Genomic DNA, 15,792 nt, shown 5'->3' on the forward strand with positions numbered 1-15,792 from the left:
AGAGAGAGAGAGAGAGAGAGAGAGAGAGAGAGAGAGAGAGAGAGAGAGAGAGAGAGAGAGAGAGAGAGAGAGAGAGAGAGAGAGAGAGAGAGACGTCTCACATGTGACAGTTCTTCATTCCTAGATAGGTAAGACACTTGGCACGTTGATGAACGTCCTATTAGACCTGCTCGCACTTCAAGGGACAGCTTCTTTCAGATCAGGAGAGCAGGACGCATTTCCAGTTTCTCAGAACTCCAGCGTGCTTTTTGACAGCTGACAAGTTACAAACACACTCCCGACGCACGAGCTCGCTTTACTCGATAGAACTCGGTAAAAACGCGTGGACCGTCTGAAAGTCTTGATGGAGATGAAGGTGTTGGGATGCGCGTTGCTTTTTCCTTTCCAGATCTTCTTGTGCTTATTGAGGGCGATCGTGCGCTTCTTCGCGCAGCAGAAGCGCAGAGATCTGGGCACCGACGTGGTCCTCATCACTGGAGGTGGAAGAGGAATCGGCCGTCACCTGGCTAAAGAGTTTGCCAAGCAAGGGGCAAGAAAGGTAAATCTAATGCGATTCTTTATAATGTTAACTACTCGTTTTACTTTGTAAAAAATATTTTGAGTGCTGTCTATTTCGGTGTGCAAATTTTACAAAGGATCACCTATAGCCTATAGGCTACTTGAAAGGAATTACAGGAATTATGTTAATTAAAATGATTGCATGATTTTCAATGAGCAATCTGAGGTTTGTCTCGCGCAACACACATACTAATACTGCGATTATCTAAAAAACATATATTTATAGGCTATATATTCAGATCTTAAATAAAATGATACATTATGAGGCTACTTGTGATACTTTATATGTGTAACTCCGACACTGATCTTAATGAGAGCGTTTGTTTATAGTTTCAGCATTAAGATACTGACAATTAAACAGGATCATTAAGGGTTGTTAACCTGATTTACTCACCTTTTTGGCTCTGCAATCATGCCTAGACTTTGAAAAGGTGGAGTTTGTTCTGATGGGGCACAGACAGTGTGTGTGTGTGTGTGTGTGTGTGTTAGTCAGTGTATACAGAAGGTACAGTGACCTGTAGCTGCCCCCATGTGAAGCCTTAAGTTCTGTTTCATATTCCTCCTGCGCACAAACACAGGTGTTTCCTAAGCCTTTATGTCTTTACAAAATGCCCAACAATGGGCTGCTGACAGGCAAGGCTGTTTTGTAGAACTCAAATCATGTGTGACTCTTTAACCTTCCAGGGAAGTTCATACTTCCCTGTCCCGGGTGTGTGTGTGTGTGTGTTATTGGCAATGAATATAAAAAAAAAAACTCATATCTATCCTTTCAAGAAGGAAATCCATAGACTGTAAAAAGAAGAAAACCTCAATAACACTAAAGCACAAGCATCAAGTGTCAGGAATAGCTGCTAGTGTGCGTGTGAGGGAGTGAATGTGTGTATATGTGCTGCATTCATGTGTGTGAATGTGCGCCCAACATGTGTAGGTGTGTGAATGGATCGTTTGCAGGGGGGTGTAGTAGGCAGAGAAGCACCTTGCAGATTGGTTACCTCAACCAAGTTCATTGGCAGGTCAGCCAGCTTTTTGCAGAGCAGCGCTGATGATGTCATTTGTGTTATTGTGTGGGCTGAATCCCAGAGGAAAAGAATCAAATGGAAAGGCAATAGACAGGGAAACCCTCTGGATGGCGCAGTGGATAAGACACATGCCTTTGGTGTGAGATACCCGGGTTCGAATCCACTGTGAGACACCAATGTGTCCCTGAGCAAGACACTTATCCCCTATTGCTCCTGAGGCGCGCAATCTCTGACATATATAGCAATTGCAAGTTGCTTTGGATAAAAGCCTCAGCTAAATGAATAATGCAAATGGGTTTTATTTTTTCCATTTTATCTATTCTTTAAACTGATTGTCCAATGCAGGGTTGCAGGGATGTTTCTCAGGCCATAGGGAAACACTCTGGGTGGATTTTTATTTAATTACCGCAATACAAATAAAATGTGCAATAAAAAAGTATTTTACCGTAATGCAAAACATTATACATTATTAAATTGCAATGAGAGTTTCACGTATAGTGATAATATGTGTGGAATGTGACAATGCAAAAAAAAAAAAAACTAATCGTAAATCATTTTTTAAGAACTTTTGTCTTCATCTGGTGTGGCCCGGACATGTTCTTGACAGGTTTTGTGAGATTTCCCCACACTAAAGCCTTGAATACTGAAGGGTTCCTCATAAGGTCAGAACATGTGACCGTTTTATGTGTGTATGTTTGTTTATGAGGCAGATTGGGATTGACAGGATGGGGAGGGGACGGGCTCATGCTTGTGTTCATTACCTCTTGCTGACCTTGCTGAGTGATGGATCTAATAGCCAGAGAGTGAACTGACCCTGTCCTCTATCACTCTCACTCGCTCTCCCTAAACCTTGTGTACAATAATATGATAAGGAAATACTTTATTCAGTAACTCCTCAGAGAAGCCTCAGCCTATACATTCATCAATGTGTGGCAATCATGCAGGCCCTGTAAAGGCCCTGGGGCCAGGTATCTCCAAAGGAGATCATTTTTGCTAAATATATGCACTATATTCCATATTATAATTTTACTCATATCATCAAAATATTATGTTATTATCAAAACCGCATTTGTTCATTTTAACCTTTTATAATAAAACCAACACCCTGTAGCCTATATTTACAGCATTAAGGAGAGATTTGTCCTTGAGAAAAATTAACATGTAGCTTTATAAGGTAGCCTACCTGATATTTATCCAAATTAATTAATATAAACGTTGTTACTAAACTTAATGAAATTCTTTTTGGTCAGCAAATGTTTTGAGAATCGCAATGATGTATATTTATAGGGTGCCTGCTGAACATGGGTTTGAGCTCTTATATTTCTCAACTCTAAAAGTTCAGATTAATGCATTTAACTTTGAAATGTAGACAACTTTTCTTGCCCCCGGATCTTAAGAGCTGAGGTCCACCCCTCATTAGGGCTGTCACTTTAGAGAAAAATCAAATTCGCACTGATATCAAATATCAAGCAATGTATTCGAAATCGAATATCTACTTTTTTATTTGATCTATATCTTACAGTCCTTCAAACAGCTGTAGAGTGAAGGGTGTACATTTTTACTTTTTACAGTTCAATTTGAATAACTATGCTAGAACTTACTCTATTGCTCTCTCTAGGCCCATTTTGTGGGATCATTTATAATTAAGCAATAAAACATTATGCAAATGAGGCAAATAAAAAATTAGGCAATGTATAAAAATGTCATCTCACTTCAACTTTCCAATACTTTTCACACAGAAGAGTGACAATAATTCTATAAGAGGTTTTGGGGCCTTCATATTCACATAGGGCCCAACAGTAAGTTCCAGGGGGCCCTCGGAGTCCAAGAGCCTTGTTTAAGAGGCCTTGTGTAGGCTATGGGACACATACAGTATATTACATAATAAACATTTGTTTTCATTGTTAATGGGTTTTCTGAACCAAACTGGATTGCACAGCCCTAAACCTCCCAAGTGCCCCTGGGGACTGGCCCCATAGGCCCGGTCAGTAATCATGCATAATGCATCATAGAGTTGGAGAGTGTTGTCCATCAGCTCACAATGTAAAAAAATTCCTCTTTCTGTCTTGGAAAGTCTACATGATGTTCTGCATTCGATTTAAACCAATCATGTCTTTCCTCCCTCAGGTGATTTTGTGGGGACGCACAGAGAAATGTTTAAAAGAGACCTGTGAGGAGATCTGTAGGACTGGAACAGAGTGTCATTACTTTGTGTGCGACGTGGGCAACAGAGAGGAGGTGTACCAGCAGGCCAAAGTGCTCAGGGAAAAGGTACTTACACTCTGCGTGTCTTCTTATATTAATAACCCTGTCTCAAACAGCTAGTCTTGCGGCTTTTGCTCAGGTACGTCGATCCATAAGAATGTAGTGTCTCATTTGTCATTTTAGGTTTCCGAAAGGTGCTCACTAGTGCCCCCTCTGTGGCCGCTAGTGGCTAGGCTAGGGATTTTCAAAACTGTTGATGCCAAAACCCACCATAATGATCTCCTTGCAAGGAATCCATTTATGTTGTTTTCTCAATTAAATAATTTGATTGAGTTATTGAGTTATTTTATATTATATTATTCATATTTATATTATTATTATGTTTTTTTCTTCTATGCCTTAGTGTCTATTGTGGTATCATGCTGTATCCTAAATTAAGAAATTGCCTTTTTTTAAAGAAATTTTATTTTATATTATATCATATTTATTATTATTTAGTTTGATTTAAAAATATATATATTTTATATTTTTCTCTGCTTTGGTAAACATATTTGACATTTAAAAAAACAAAAAAATAACTTATTTATATTATCATATTCTTTTGTATCTATTTTGGTACAATGTTGTTTCCTAGATTTCAATTATATTATATTATTTACATTATTCTAATTATTATATTTGATATTTTATGTATTTTATTCTATTTTTCTCTTTCATTTTCCTAATTTTACTCGTCCACAGGGTGAAGTTTGCTTTAAATGAATGCAATGTGGTCTCACACAGGTTGGGGATGTCACCATTCTCGTCAATAACGCAGCTGTTGTTCATGGGAAAAGTCTACTGGACAGTGACGATGACGCACTCCTGAAGACCCAACACATAAACACACTTGGACAGTTCTGGGTAAGAGACTATTCAATTTCTTGACTTACTCGCTGCTCTCATGACTGTCAATTTATTATAGCGCAGCCCTACTACAGTAACCACGCTTTGAACCTAACATGAACTCTAGATACTCCGTTGTGTTTTGCAGAACATTTTTCAATTACTTAACGTTAAGTCACTTGGCATGCTGTAATTCTTGGAAGCGTTCCTCATTCAAAGTGTGTTTTTTGCCAAGAGAGAAAAAGTAACAACATTCCTCACATAGAACAGTCAGAGACAAAACTACAAGAGATGTTCACAAACAAAAGCAAAGAACTTGGGGAAAAGTGAAAGTTAAAGAGTTTGGAAGATCTAGGCTACAGTCGTGGATTTTAGGACACATTCATATTGAATGAGAACGAGAGCTGATCATCTAAAGCTTCAGCTGCAATAGTAGCTCACGCTGAGGATTGCTGTTATATATTGCGATAATTTCAAACACATGGCGTTTGCAGAATGCCAGTTTTAAATAGAGGTTAGCATAGAAGCCATCAGATCAAACACTGAATGTGGGCTCATATTTCTGCTGAGCCGGTCAAAATATGCTTGTTGACTTTCACCCAAGGTAGCCCAGAGAATCCTAGACAATTAACACATTCTTGACCTCGGAGTTCTGAAGCTTTCATTGTTGTTGTTGGATTTTCCAGAAGATGGTTGAGGGAACAGAACAATGCGTAATTGTGTCTGTCTCCCCCACAGACCACGAAAGCGTTTCTGCCTCGCATGCTGGAGCTGTGCAACGGCCACGTGGTGTGCATTAACTCCATTCTCTCCCTGTCCTCCATCCCTGGAGCCATCGACTACTGCACGTCCAAGGCCTCCTCTTATGCCTTCATGGAAAGCCTTACGCTAGGCCTGCTGGACTGCCCTGGAGTGGGCTGTAGCACAGTGCTTCCCTTCCACACGGACACAGAGATGTTCCAGGGCATGAGAGTGAGGTAATGAGCTGCTTTTGAAGCTGATAAACCAGACCCAGGTGGAATTCAAGCGCTTCATTATTCATGAAATCACCTCTTAGGTTCCCTAAGCTGTTTCCTCCTCTGAATCCTGAGATGGTGGCCGAGCGCACTGTGGATGCAGTTAGGACCAACACTGCCTTCGTTGTCCTGCCATGGACCATGCACTTTCTTGTTATCCTTAAGAGGTGAGAATGTCACTGTTGTAGGAATCAGGGCAGAATTACACTTTGTCTTTATTATTTAATGACTTTAATGACTATTACGTCAGAGCTGATGGGTGGTATGTAGCACAATCGTGCTTCGGGCGACCCGATTTCGAATCCCAAACCCGCTCCGCAATTCTCTCTCTCACATTTTGTGTCCTGTCCTACTGTGCGATCTGAATAAAAGCAAAAATGGCTCTTTTTAAAAAAGAGTTTCTTTGTTCTTGCCTATTTCTAAGTTTATTACCAAATTTAATGTGTTCATTTTATAGATCTTACCCGCCAGAGAAACATGCTATCTTTAGAAATTTGCCTTTGAACCTCTTTTTGCGGAATCTCTATATTTCTGTTGCATCGCTGTCGAACTGTATTTAGCTGGTAAAGTGGATTGACTTAAAGGAGAACTCTGGTCAATTTTAACATTGAGCTAATTTTTTTGTTCATTTGGAGTGCTGTCAGTACAGACAAAAACGACAAAAATCGGTGTTGCCTAAAATTCGCACCCTGTTGACTTCAATTGGGGCATGTTCTAAATCTGCTTTATAGCCTCTTAACATCCTTGATTTGTCATTACGAGTGCACACCCATGTGAGTCGTGTTATTGAGAGTGACCACGGTCAATCTGACTGCAGTAGATGTGAAAGATATGAATAAAACTGATGTTAATTCAGCCAGCTCACATACCTCTATTTGCTTCCTGTTTACGGTCAAAGCCCACAGTAGTCGATTCTCGATCTCATGCACGTGATCATTAGTGAATGAATATCATCTCAAACCTCATCCGTGTGTTCAACATCTGATTTGGATGAACTATCCATTTGAGCTGATATTCTCAGAAGAACACCACACAGTGGTAGGTCCAAATGTACAAAAAGTTACCGAAAGTTATCATGTAATGTTTGAAGCGGATATCATAAATGTCAGCAGACTGGGAAGAGATAAAAATAAGCGGTTCATTCATAAATCCATAAGATCTTACTTTCATGCTGTAGAAATACAAACCGGAAGACTGAACACAATGAACGCAGTGCTGAAAAGTAGTGGGGCTACATACAGTCTAGATCTCAGATATATATATATATATCTCAGTCAAATGCGGTCTTACTTTTTGACCCCACATTTTTATTACATAATTCTGCAATTTAATATTTAGCAAATAACTTCCTTTTTTCTTCTTCTTCCTTCTCAGCCTTTTGCCACAGCCTGCCTTGGAAGAGATCCACAAGTTTTCAGGAAGCTACACCTGCATGAACACATTCAAAGGACGGACTTAAACTCAGGAACAGCTTGACTGTGAAAAATCATCAAAACCAATTTTTCATGCAAAGCAAGCGCTATGTCCAGGAACATCAATCTTTTGCTTGTAGACGCGAAAAAAAAAAAAAAAAGACTGAAAGGGTCACTGGGAACAGCGTATCAAGATGGCTTGTTTTCCCAAGAACTATGTCTGCGAGTCTTACGTAGATGAATTTGGTTGCCCTATACTGGACTGCACACAGGCATGAAAGTGTTCCTTGGATATTGTGATAACAAAGAGCACGGACTGATAGAGTTAAGAAAGAAATGGTTCTTAGAACGCTCCGAGGTTTTCATCAGGGTTTTTTGATCTTGTAATGTCGCCCTTGGAAGTTTTATAGATTTTCACTGATTTTAAGAACATTTTTTTTTGTAATACATATACGGCAAATACATATTCTTAAATATATTTCTAATATAGATATTTCAGTACGTTTTAGTTATTGGCCACTTTTTATTTTCTTAATCTAAATACTGTGTATTAATATTGTCCGAAACTTTTTTTTTTAAAATATATTTTTACATTTAGCCAAAATGTATTTCCTTGCACATTGAAATACATTTTGGAAATTATTTTGGTTTAAACAAAATTGTATTTTGAATTTGAAAAATTTGATCGTTTTTCTTAAGCGGTGCCGTTTACCTCATACATTTAGCATATATTTGAAATATATTTTGAACAGAAAAATGTTTGGTTTCTTTGCCGTATAGGACATGTTTAAAGTAATTCCAGCATTTTACGTGAAATTCAAATAAACAGTATTTGATCTTAAAAAAAACCCTGGTGAGTGCTATTTTGTGGGTGTTCATGTGGGTTTGAAAACAGGGAAGTGTCGGTCCCTGGCAGTGTGCTTGTCCTGCCTCTGCCAAAACTCACAGGCATTTCATGGTCAGCATTCCACCGTTGCAGGCCAGCCAATCATGAGCTCATTGTGCGCTAGGCAGGGTTGTCATAACACTAACTCCACTTAACAGGAAAGCACACTGGAGAGGGGTCAGCCACTGGTAGGCTAATAGACAAATCTAGAATTTGTCATTTTGTTTAGATTTGTCACCCACACCGAGCTGAATAACTGATTTTCGCTTTTGATATAGCTGTATCCCACCAAACAGATGGGTTGGTAAATCAGCGCCTGTTGACAATTTTCTCCAACACCGTGATTTGCCAATTTGGATGCGAGATCTAAGACCGTGTAACCTCATAAAATCAAATCTCCAGGCAGATGTTTTTTTTCTTTCGGCGTCTCTCCTTCAAATTCTTTCCATGCGGTGCATCCCTGCTTGCGGTATTAGAAGACAATAAGACAATAGAGTGCTATCAAAGCACACTGGGAACTGAAACTGACATACAATGGGAACAAGCAGCTATTGCAATTATGTGATTGCCAATTCACATCACGGTCTTCATTCTACACATTCAACTGCTATTTTGTGACTGAAAGAAAAGGTTGCTTTCTGATAAACTATATAAAATAACTAATATATGAGGCTGGGGGAATAATCACCAAAAAAGATGTATAGCCCAACTGACAAAAACTGAAGAATGAGTTTTGGCATGTCTAACCGCAATGATGGACACTGTTGAGAATGGGATCAGGACATGAAACTGTGTCATGGAGTGCATGTGTGTTGGAGAAGTCAGCTCAAATCTCAGGGGGTGAGTTCAGAGCAAGGTTAGCCAAATAGTAGATAAATCTGAGTAGGCTGTTGGACAGACAGCTCACCCTGTGATGAACCCTTTACCCAGGGAAAAGAGCAGCTTAATGTGACCAAGCACAGGTGGAAAAGTAGAACTTGGTAGTAAGAGTATTGATAAGGCACATGGTAACTCGTGCTCAATGTTAGCACTGTCATTGTTGTTCCTTTAGATATACAGAGTTAGGGGTTGCGTGGCCATGGCACATCCATCTTTAACTAATGAGTGTGTCGCCCTTAAGGGAAAGACCTTTCATCTGACATCACACTGTCAGTCAAGAAGAAGAATAGGTTATACTAAGGCCATTTTTTGACTGCCAGCAAAAAAAAAAATGTGTTGCTTATCCATATTTTATCCAGATGGGTTTTTGAAAATCTGGAGAGCAAAACAAAAAAAAACAAACACATAAGGTGGATTGAAATGCGATTCCAATCAGATTTTTACAAATGCGTCTGAGTCAAACAGTCATTTCAGACTGTATTTTAATGCGTCACAACATTAAAACTGGTGACGGAAATGCCAGAAGTACTCATACGGTGTTCAAGTGGTGGCTGCGTCTGAAACTGATAAATGAAGCCTTTGGAGGATGCATTCCAAGGTCGGAAGGCATCAAGGCAGACTTCATGTCTCCTGAGATACCTTCATCTGATTGATTTTTGAAGGCAGCATAAAGTTATCATTCGCTGCCTTTGATATCCCACAATCCTGTGCTTTCCATTCTTTGAACGTTGAGCTAGAAAAATAAAGATGGCATCTGAAAGTTGCGACTGGTCATCAGTTTGTGCGTAAATGTACTGTACATTTCTGATCAACGCTGTAAAAAGTTTCTACACTGTAAAAAATTAAATCTTTAAAAACGGTCAATGACTGTCAGCTACGGCTGCCAAACAAAAAGCGTATAAATAAAGTAAAATATCCTAATTTTAATTGTGCAAAAAATATTTTACAGAAAAACACCTTGTTACAGCTATCATCTGAATTATTACGATTAAACACCCTAACTGTAAAAAAATCCCATGAAAAACATTCAATGGCTGCCGTACAGAAACAGTAAAATATGCTAATTTAAATAACTTAAGTTCAAAATACTTTTTTTAACAGAAATCTTCATTAAAGGGTTAACGTTAGTTCACCCAAAAATGAAAATTAAGTCATAAATTACTCACCCCCATGGTGTACCAACCCCGTAAGACCTTTGTTCATCTTCGGAACACAAATAAAGATATTTTAGATTAAGTTAAATTTGAGAGCTGTATCACGTTACATACTAGGCTGCCTAGGCTAGGGGATTAAAACTTGACGGCGCAGAAAGTCAATGAAGAAAATGTTTAAATATTCCATGTGACTACAGTGGCTCAACTGTAAGTTTATCAAGCGACGAGAATACTTTTTGTGCGGAAATAAAACAAAAATAACGACTTTAATCGACTATTCCTTTTCTTCCTTCTGGGCCTGAGACGAGAGATTTCCACGACGCATGCGCGAGCGTCGCGGAAACGCGAGCGTCGCGGAAATCTCTCTCTCTTTTTTTTTTTAACCAAAAAAATTTTTTAACCAAAAAATAACAGATCACAAAAAAATATACAATATACAAAAATATACAAAAAATAACAATCACAATCGTAAAACACAATAAATGCTAATACTGTGTTAAACCAAAACTTTTATTATTATGCCTTTATACATTTGCATATTACAACAAAATAAATTTACACACTATATTTAATTTGCATATTGTGCAGTTATAGAGGAAACCAGCTTTGTAGGGTTGTATACAACATATCAGTATTTAAATAATAGACAACTTAAATATAATCATATAATCCTAAATTATACTGACCAGTGTTCTCAGAGGCACAGTCACAGAAGTTAAAAATCTTAGTTTTGTTATGACCAGTATACTAGCTATACACATTTAAGATAAGCGAGGAAGGTGACTCTTTAAAGAGAAAACATTTGTAGTGTCTGATCTTTGGTAACAACTTGTAACAAATTAAAATGAATCGTTCCATTCAGTGAAACAATTAATTCCATGATAATGTTCAATTTAAAACGGTGAGTAAAATAAGAAATGTTTGAGATTGGGAAAATTTTAACAGAAGAGATTATTGTCTCTTGATGATGACAAAACTTTATGTTGATTGTGTGACACATAAAGAGCACTAAAGGCAAGAGAATCATAATGGAATGCACTACAGAATAGAATACCATATTTTTATTTGTTGAAATATGTTAAATGTGTTTCAAATGTTAAGCTTGAACCTTTAAAAGATCTTGGGAACAGAATAAAGGAGAAACTAGAAAACTGAAGAAACATTCAGAATTTAAATGTCATTCTTTTCATTCAATTGGATATAGAAAACCCAAGAAAATAAGAAACTGAGAGAATAAAAACACCAGACAGATGTTTTTGAGGGTGGACTGCATATGGAGAGGTGAAAAATGCAATGTCAGTAATTCCAACACTTGCTGTGTGTGTGTGTGTGTGTGTGTGTGTGTGTGTTAATGTTGAGTCACCGGTGAATGGTGAGAGCAGCTTAACTTCCCTACATTTGAATCAGTGCAATTCAATCATAACTTCCAACCACACGTATTCAGAGCAAAATGAACTTTCCTTTAAAGGCAGTTTTGTACAGCAATCCAAGATTAATTTCATACCATATAATTAATTTCAACATTTTATATACATGGCAGATAGTCCTAATGGTGTGCCTATATATGTACATAGAGGATCTATACACAAACATATACTGTACAGTGTCAGACTAGCTGTGCACATCTAGCGACAAACACCAGTTATTTTACCAATTGTAAAACAAACAAAATCAATTCTACTTCTACGGATTGCAAGGAAACTAAAATACTTGCATATTCAAGTGAAATCTGTGCTTGCCAGAGCTTACAACAGCCCCTCTAGACTAGTTTGAATCACTGAACAAACCACATGCTGTGAGCATGTCCCGTACACTGGCCTAAGTGGATGATTACGCTCGGCTGATTTATTACTGTCCTTTCACAGAAATGGAAAAAAAGGAAGTGGCTGTTGAAAAACGAGCGAGAAACACCTGCGGGTCAGTGTAGTTAAGAGTCTAATAATAAGCTATCCTCATTCTCACTGGGAGGCAGCATGAGCTGCTGTTCATAGTAAAGGCTCTTGGCATAATTGATTTCTTGTGAAATCTTGATGGCAAGGTTCTCACTTTTCACATGGACCTATGAGAAACAACAAATGACATTTGGAATGGAATCAGAAAAACATACCTCGAATTGTTAATCATATATTTACTAGCGGTCGTAATGACCAACATGATGTATTACCTATGTTAATTTTCCAGTCATCATATACTCTGGGTATTATTTACAGAAAATTCACCCCCAAACGTTTCATAATGCACCATGTAGTAATATCTATATCTATTGCTATTCTAAAAATATCTAGTGACTAAATATCCCGCCCTTAGTCTCATGTGAACACAGAGGGATAGGCCACTTACCATAGGTTTCTGGTGTGATGGACCTGGAATGGCCACTCCGCTACTAGTGCTTTCTGCTTTCTTAGTAAGCTGTACATATACTTTCCCATGGTCCTTGGACACCAGACAATGATAGAGATCATCATATTTGACCTCTAAAAAGATTGCTTCACGATCCGCAAATTCTCCAGGCTTGAGGAAATACACCACTTTGGAGGAGATCAGCACACAGTATGTGTCTATGGGCTCCACGGCAATGAAACTACAGAAGAAAATAGGCATTCGATCAGTACACCATTGCTTTACAAAAGGGCAGAAAGTATTATATCCTGGTAGGCACATCAGATGTATTATGATTCACCCAAGGATTCTGATGCCAATTTGTACTCTGCAATAAATTTTCCCTTGAAAAAGGATAAAGTCAAGCTTGCTATTTAATCAGAGAAGAAAAGATTAAACGGACAACATTAAGACAGTAGTTCCAGTGTGTAAGAGAGCGCAGGACAGATCGTGCAGGCTGCAGCTGAGGAGACTAATGGCCTGTGTGGCACTTCTAAGGAGAAAGGTCAGGTGGGCCAACAGGGGTCTGCTGATCTGGATGGATTCGCCTCTTTTGGTGATAAACGTCTCTTCTGTCACACTTTTTGAACAGAGAAACAAGCCCTGTCCTTTTCCCAAAGAAAATCTTCAATGCGATTCTTGAACTAGAAGAACCATTTGGAAAATGCGCTTTGTTTATTTTTAATCCTACATTCAATAACAAAGAGAAGAAGAATTTCCCAAAGCGACCTAACCTGACTTTACCGTCAGAGAGGATACTCACGATTCAGAGTGGATGTTGTCCGTTAAGTGAAAGAGCTGTTCTTGTCCATCTGCTTGTAGGGAGGAAAATCGAGGCAGCAGCCCCTGAGGGCCCTTGCAGCAGCGCGGCTTCCTTACTCGCTGAGCGCTCAGCCTGAAACACACACAAAACACACAAGGATCATTACTTACAAAACCAACAGCCTTAAGAGGGTTAACATTGGGGAATCCAAGTTGGAATAAAGCACCTTTTTACTGGAAAGACTGGACCCCCCCCCCCCCCCATTTCCCGTAAAAGAGAACACAGAGTCTCTTGAAATAACACCTGTTGTGGCACAATCCAAAAAACTCACATACTCAGACTCCTGCCATATAATATCATTTAATTCTGGTTCACATTCAAACACAAGCATGTTGGTTTTAGGTGTGCAGTTCAATCGATGGTCAGGGGAATGTTAGCTCCAGAGTTCTGGTGGTCCTGGCCAAAGCTGATGGGACTAGCCAGCAGCCTGCAGTGCCAACGCAAAGCTTGGGTCTTGCTTCTCCTGCAAACAAGCCCTCTCTTCTCTTTGGCTGCCACTGGTGGGCCAAGTGGAATTCCTACATCTGGCTTGAATCTGGGCCAGCAGGCATTTGATTAGAGCTGATGGTTTCCAGTTGATTCACAAAGACGGCAGTGTACTGCATTTCTCAGTTCTGTTTAAAGTGAAGCCCGGATGAATGCAGCTGCCTCTCCGAATGAAATTATAACCAAGGATGGACAAACCTGAAATCTTAAAGTGGGTCGTATTTGCATTTCACACCAACCATATAATATTGAAAACGAAAACTAAGTGACTCAATGAACTTGCTATAAACTCTACTGATGTCATGGAAAGAAAACAGCAGCACCCTGGCAAATTTTAGCATTAGCAACTAAATCAAATATTCTGAAGCGACTGGTTACTTCATTATGGCATACAGTATTGAGGAGAATGCGGTGTTGTTTTTTCCTTAGAAAAGCCAGAACTTCCACATGGACTTCGCTCTCGTTTTGACAGCAAGCCACGGTTCATAATCATAACCGTAAGTCATGAGATCTGGCCCTGTGCATGACAAGACTGTAACAGACCCAGGGAGACTCTTAACCTCTCTTTCTCTCTCTCTCTGCAGCCTCTCCCACTGCTCTGGAGGCGATCAAGCACAATGCCCCGCACCCGATTGTGGGATTGGAACAATAGGGTTCAACTCTAGGTCAGGCACAGGGCTTGGAGCCTGGCCAGTCAGCCGTCAATGGGTGCAAACAAACAGCTCTTACTTCTTGCTCCTTTCCGAGAAAGATCATGAGCAAAATGTGTTGAGGGAGGGCGGGCGTAAAGTGAAAGGCTGCTGTACGTAGGTGTTTAACTTGGTTCTTCACTGACATATTGAAGCATACGCCGCAAAAAGCATGCGTGCCAGAGTATAAGAAAATTGGGGCACCATCTCTACTTGTCACATGTGCAGTTATAATTGAGTTGTAGCAGGATTTTCAGTATATTTACCTCAGAAAAGCCACTCAAAACTCATTAGGCAGCTTGAAAAATGACCTCGAGGAGAATTTTGGTAAATATGCACCATATTGCATATTTAATATTTAATGTTTGAATAAAACTGTCATGTTTTTATGAGATCCACGATTTAAATGTTCATATTAAAAAACAAGTAGAAACATAATTTAATGTCATTAAAAATGTATTATAACATTATTTTTATAAAAACTTCCTTATGTGCAATTTAAATGCAAGTTGCCTTCAAATCAGTTACATTTTAACCTATAATATTAAAGTGATGTCATAACTGGGGTTTCCTCTACAATTTACAGTATTAGGTATTTTCCTGTGAGGAAATCGAATTTAATTGTGAAATTTATGTCATGGATGAAATTATCTGTACAAAATCACAGGAAAAACTTGACATACACCGGCAACTATATATTATCTAGGGTTATTCTATTTGTTAGGATATTGATATAAAATCTGTTGTTTTTAAATATGATTAATTCATAATGTTTCCACTTTAAACCAGTATAAAATTTTCATACTGGTATTGTCCCTAATAACCGGTAGTATAACAAGACTATAAGCAGGCTTAATTATTCAATGCCAGACTGACAAAGTCAAAATACTACTTCTCCTTGCTCGTCTTCCGAGGGGAATTTTTTTAAGTAATGTATTGTTTTTAAAACGTAACATTACCATGACAGTAATTTTAACGCAGCTTTTGTAAAATGTGCTAAAAAAAAGGAAAACTAACATTATTTCCAGCGTCGAATAGTCTCTCAGATCCCAAATATAAACACATTTGACTTGTGGTGAGACAAAGTTTGCTCATCTGTGATGTCTAATCCTTGGCTGACTAATATTTGTTTATCTTTATGATCTTTATCTTCGGTTTACTGGGTCAATAGTCGGTCAACTGTGTAATGTATTTGTATTTAGTATGCTGATTCACAAAATGTTGAATTAGCAGGGACAGTAAAATAATCAAAAAAAATGCACATGCTCCATGATTACAACAGCAAGGAAATGAACCACAATTTTATTAAGGTGGTTGTCTCGATTAAATGCCATAAAACAAGTAACTGTCATCTTTTACTATGAAGGAATTTGAGGTTTACCAAAACTTAGTGAAGGAAGG

The 15,792-nt window shown here is 38.5% G+C and overlaps 2 protein-coding genes across 6 annotated transcripts in view; one reads left to right on the forward strand and one right to left on the reverse strand.

Moving 5' to 3' along the window:
- The first annotated feature begins 59 nt into the window (after window positions 1-59).
- On the forward strand, window positions 60-7,759 carry dhrs3a (dehydrogenase/reductase 3a). Its single transcript, XM_039651412.2, has 6 exons — window positions 60-538; window positions 3,705-3,848; window positions 4,566-4,685; window positions 5,406-5,644; window positions 5,725-5,850; window positions 7,058-7,759. Exons 1-6 carry the CDS (start codon window positions 344-346, stop codon window positions 7,140-7,142), a joined length of 909 nt encoding a protein of 302 aa, XP_039507346.1. The 5' UTR covers window positions 60-343; the 3' UTR covers window positions 7,143-7,759.
- Window positions 7,760-10,505: 2,746 nt separating this feature from the next.
- Window positions 10,506-15,792, reverse strand: part of vps13d (vacuolar protein sorting 13 homolog D) — a 42,117-nt gene continuing 36,830 nt past the window's right edge. For all 5 annotated transcript variants that reach the window (XM_039651379.2, XM_039651380.2, XM_039651375.2 and 2 more), the window contains 3 exons: window positions 13,157-13,288; window positions 12,355-12,595; window positions 10,506-12,073 (listed from right to left, as the gene is read on the reverse strand). In XM_039651379.2, coding sequence (XP_039507313.2) covers window positions 11,942-12,073; window positions 12,355-12,595; window positions 13,157-13,288 — 505 coding nt within the window. In that variant the 3' untranslated portion in view covers window positions 10,506-11,941. The remainder of the gene's footprint in view (window positions 12,074-12,354; window positions 12,596-13,156; window positions 13,289-15,792) is intronic.

This window comes from Pimephales promelas, chromosome 20 (genome assembly GCF_988280905.1).
Source record: "Pimephales promelas chromosome 20, fPimPro1.hap1.1, whole genome shotgun sequence".
Taxonomy (NCBI): Eukaryota; Metazoa; Chordata; class Actinopteri; order Cypriniformes; family Leuciscidae; genus Pimephales; species Pimephales promelas.

Excerpts from the sequence above, each read along its gene's own strand:
- dhrs3a (XM_039651412.2), top strand. The coding sequence starts at position 344 with ATGGAGATGAAGGTGTTGGGATGCGCGTTGCTTTTTCCTTTCCAGATC. Across the intron at positions 4,686-5,405 it reads ACACACTTGGACAGTTCTGG|ACCACGAAAGCGTTTCTGCC; the intron begins GTAAGAGACTAT and ends TCTCCCCCACAG. Across the intron at positions 5,851-7,057 it reads TTTCTTGTTATCCTTAAGAG|CCTTTTGCCACAGCCTGCCT; the intron begins GTGAGAATGTCA and ends CTTCCTTCTCAG.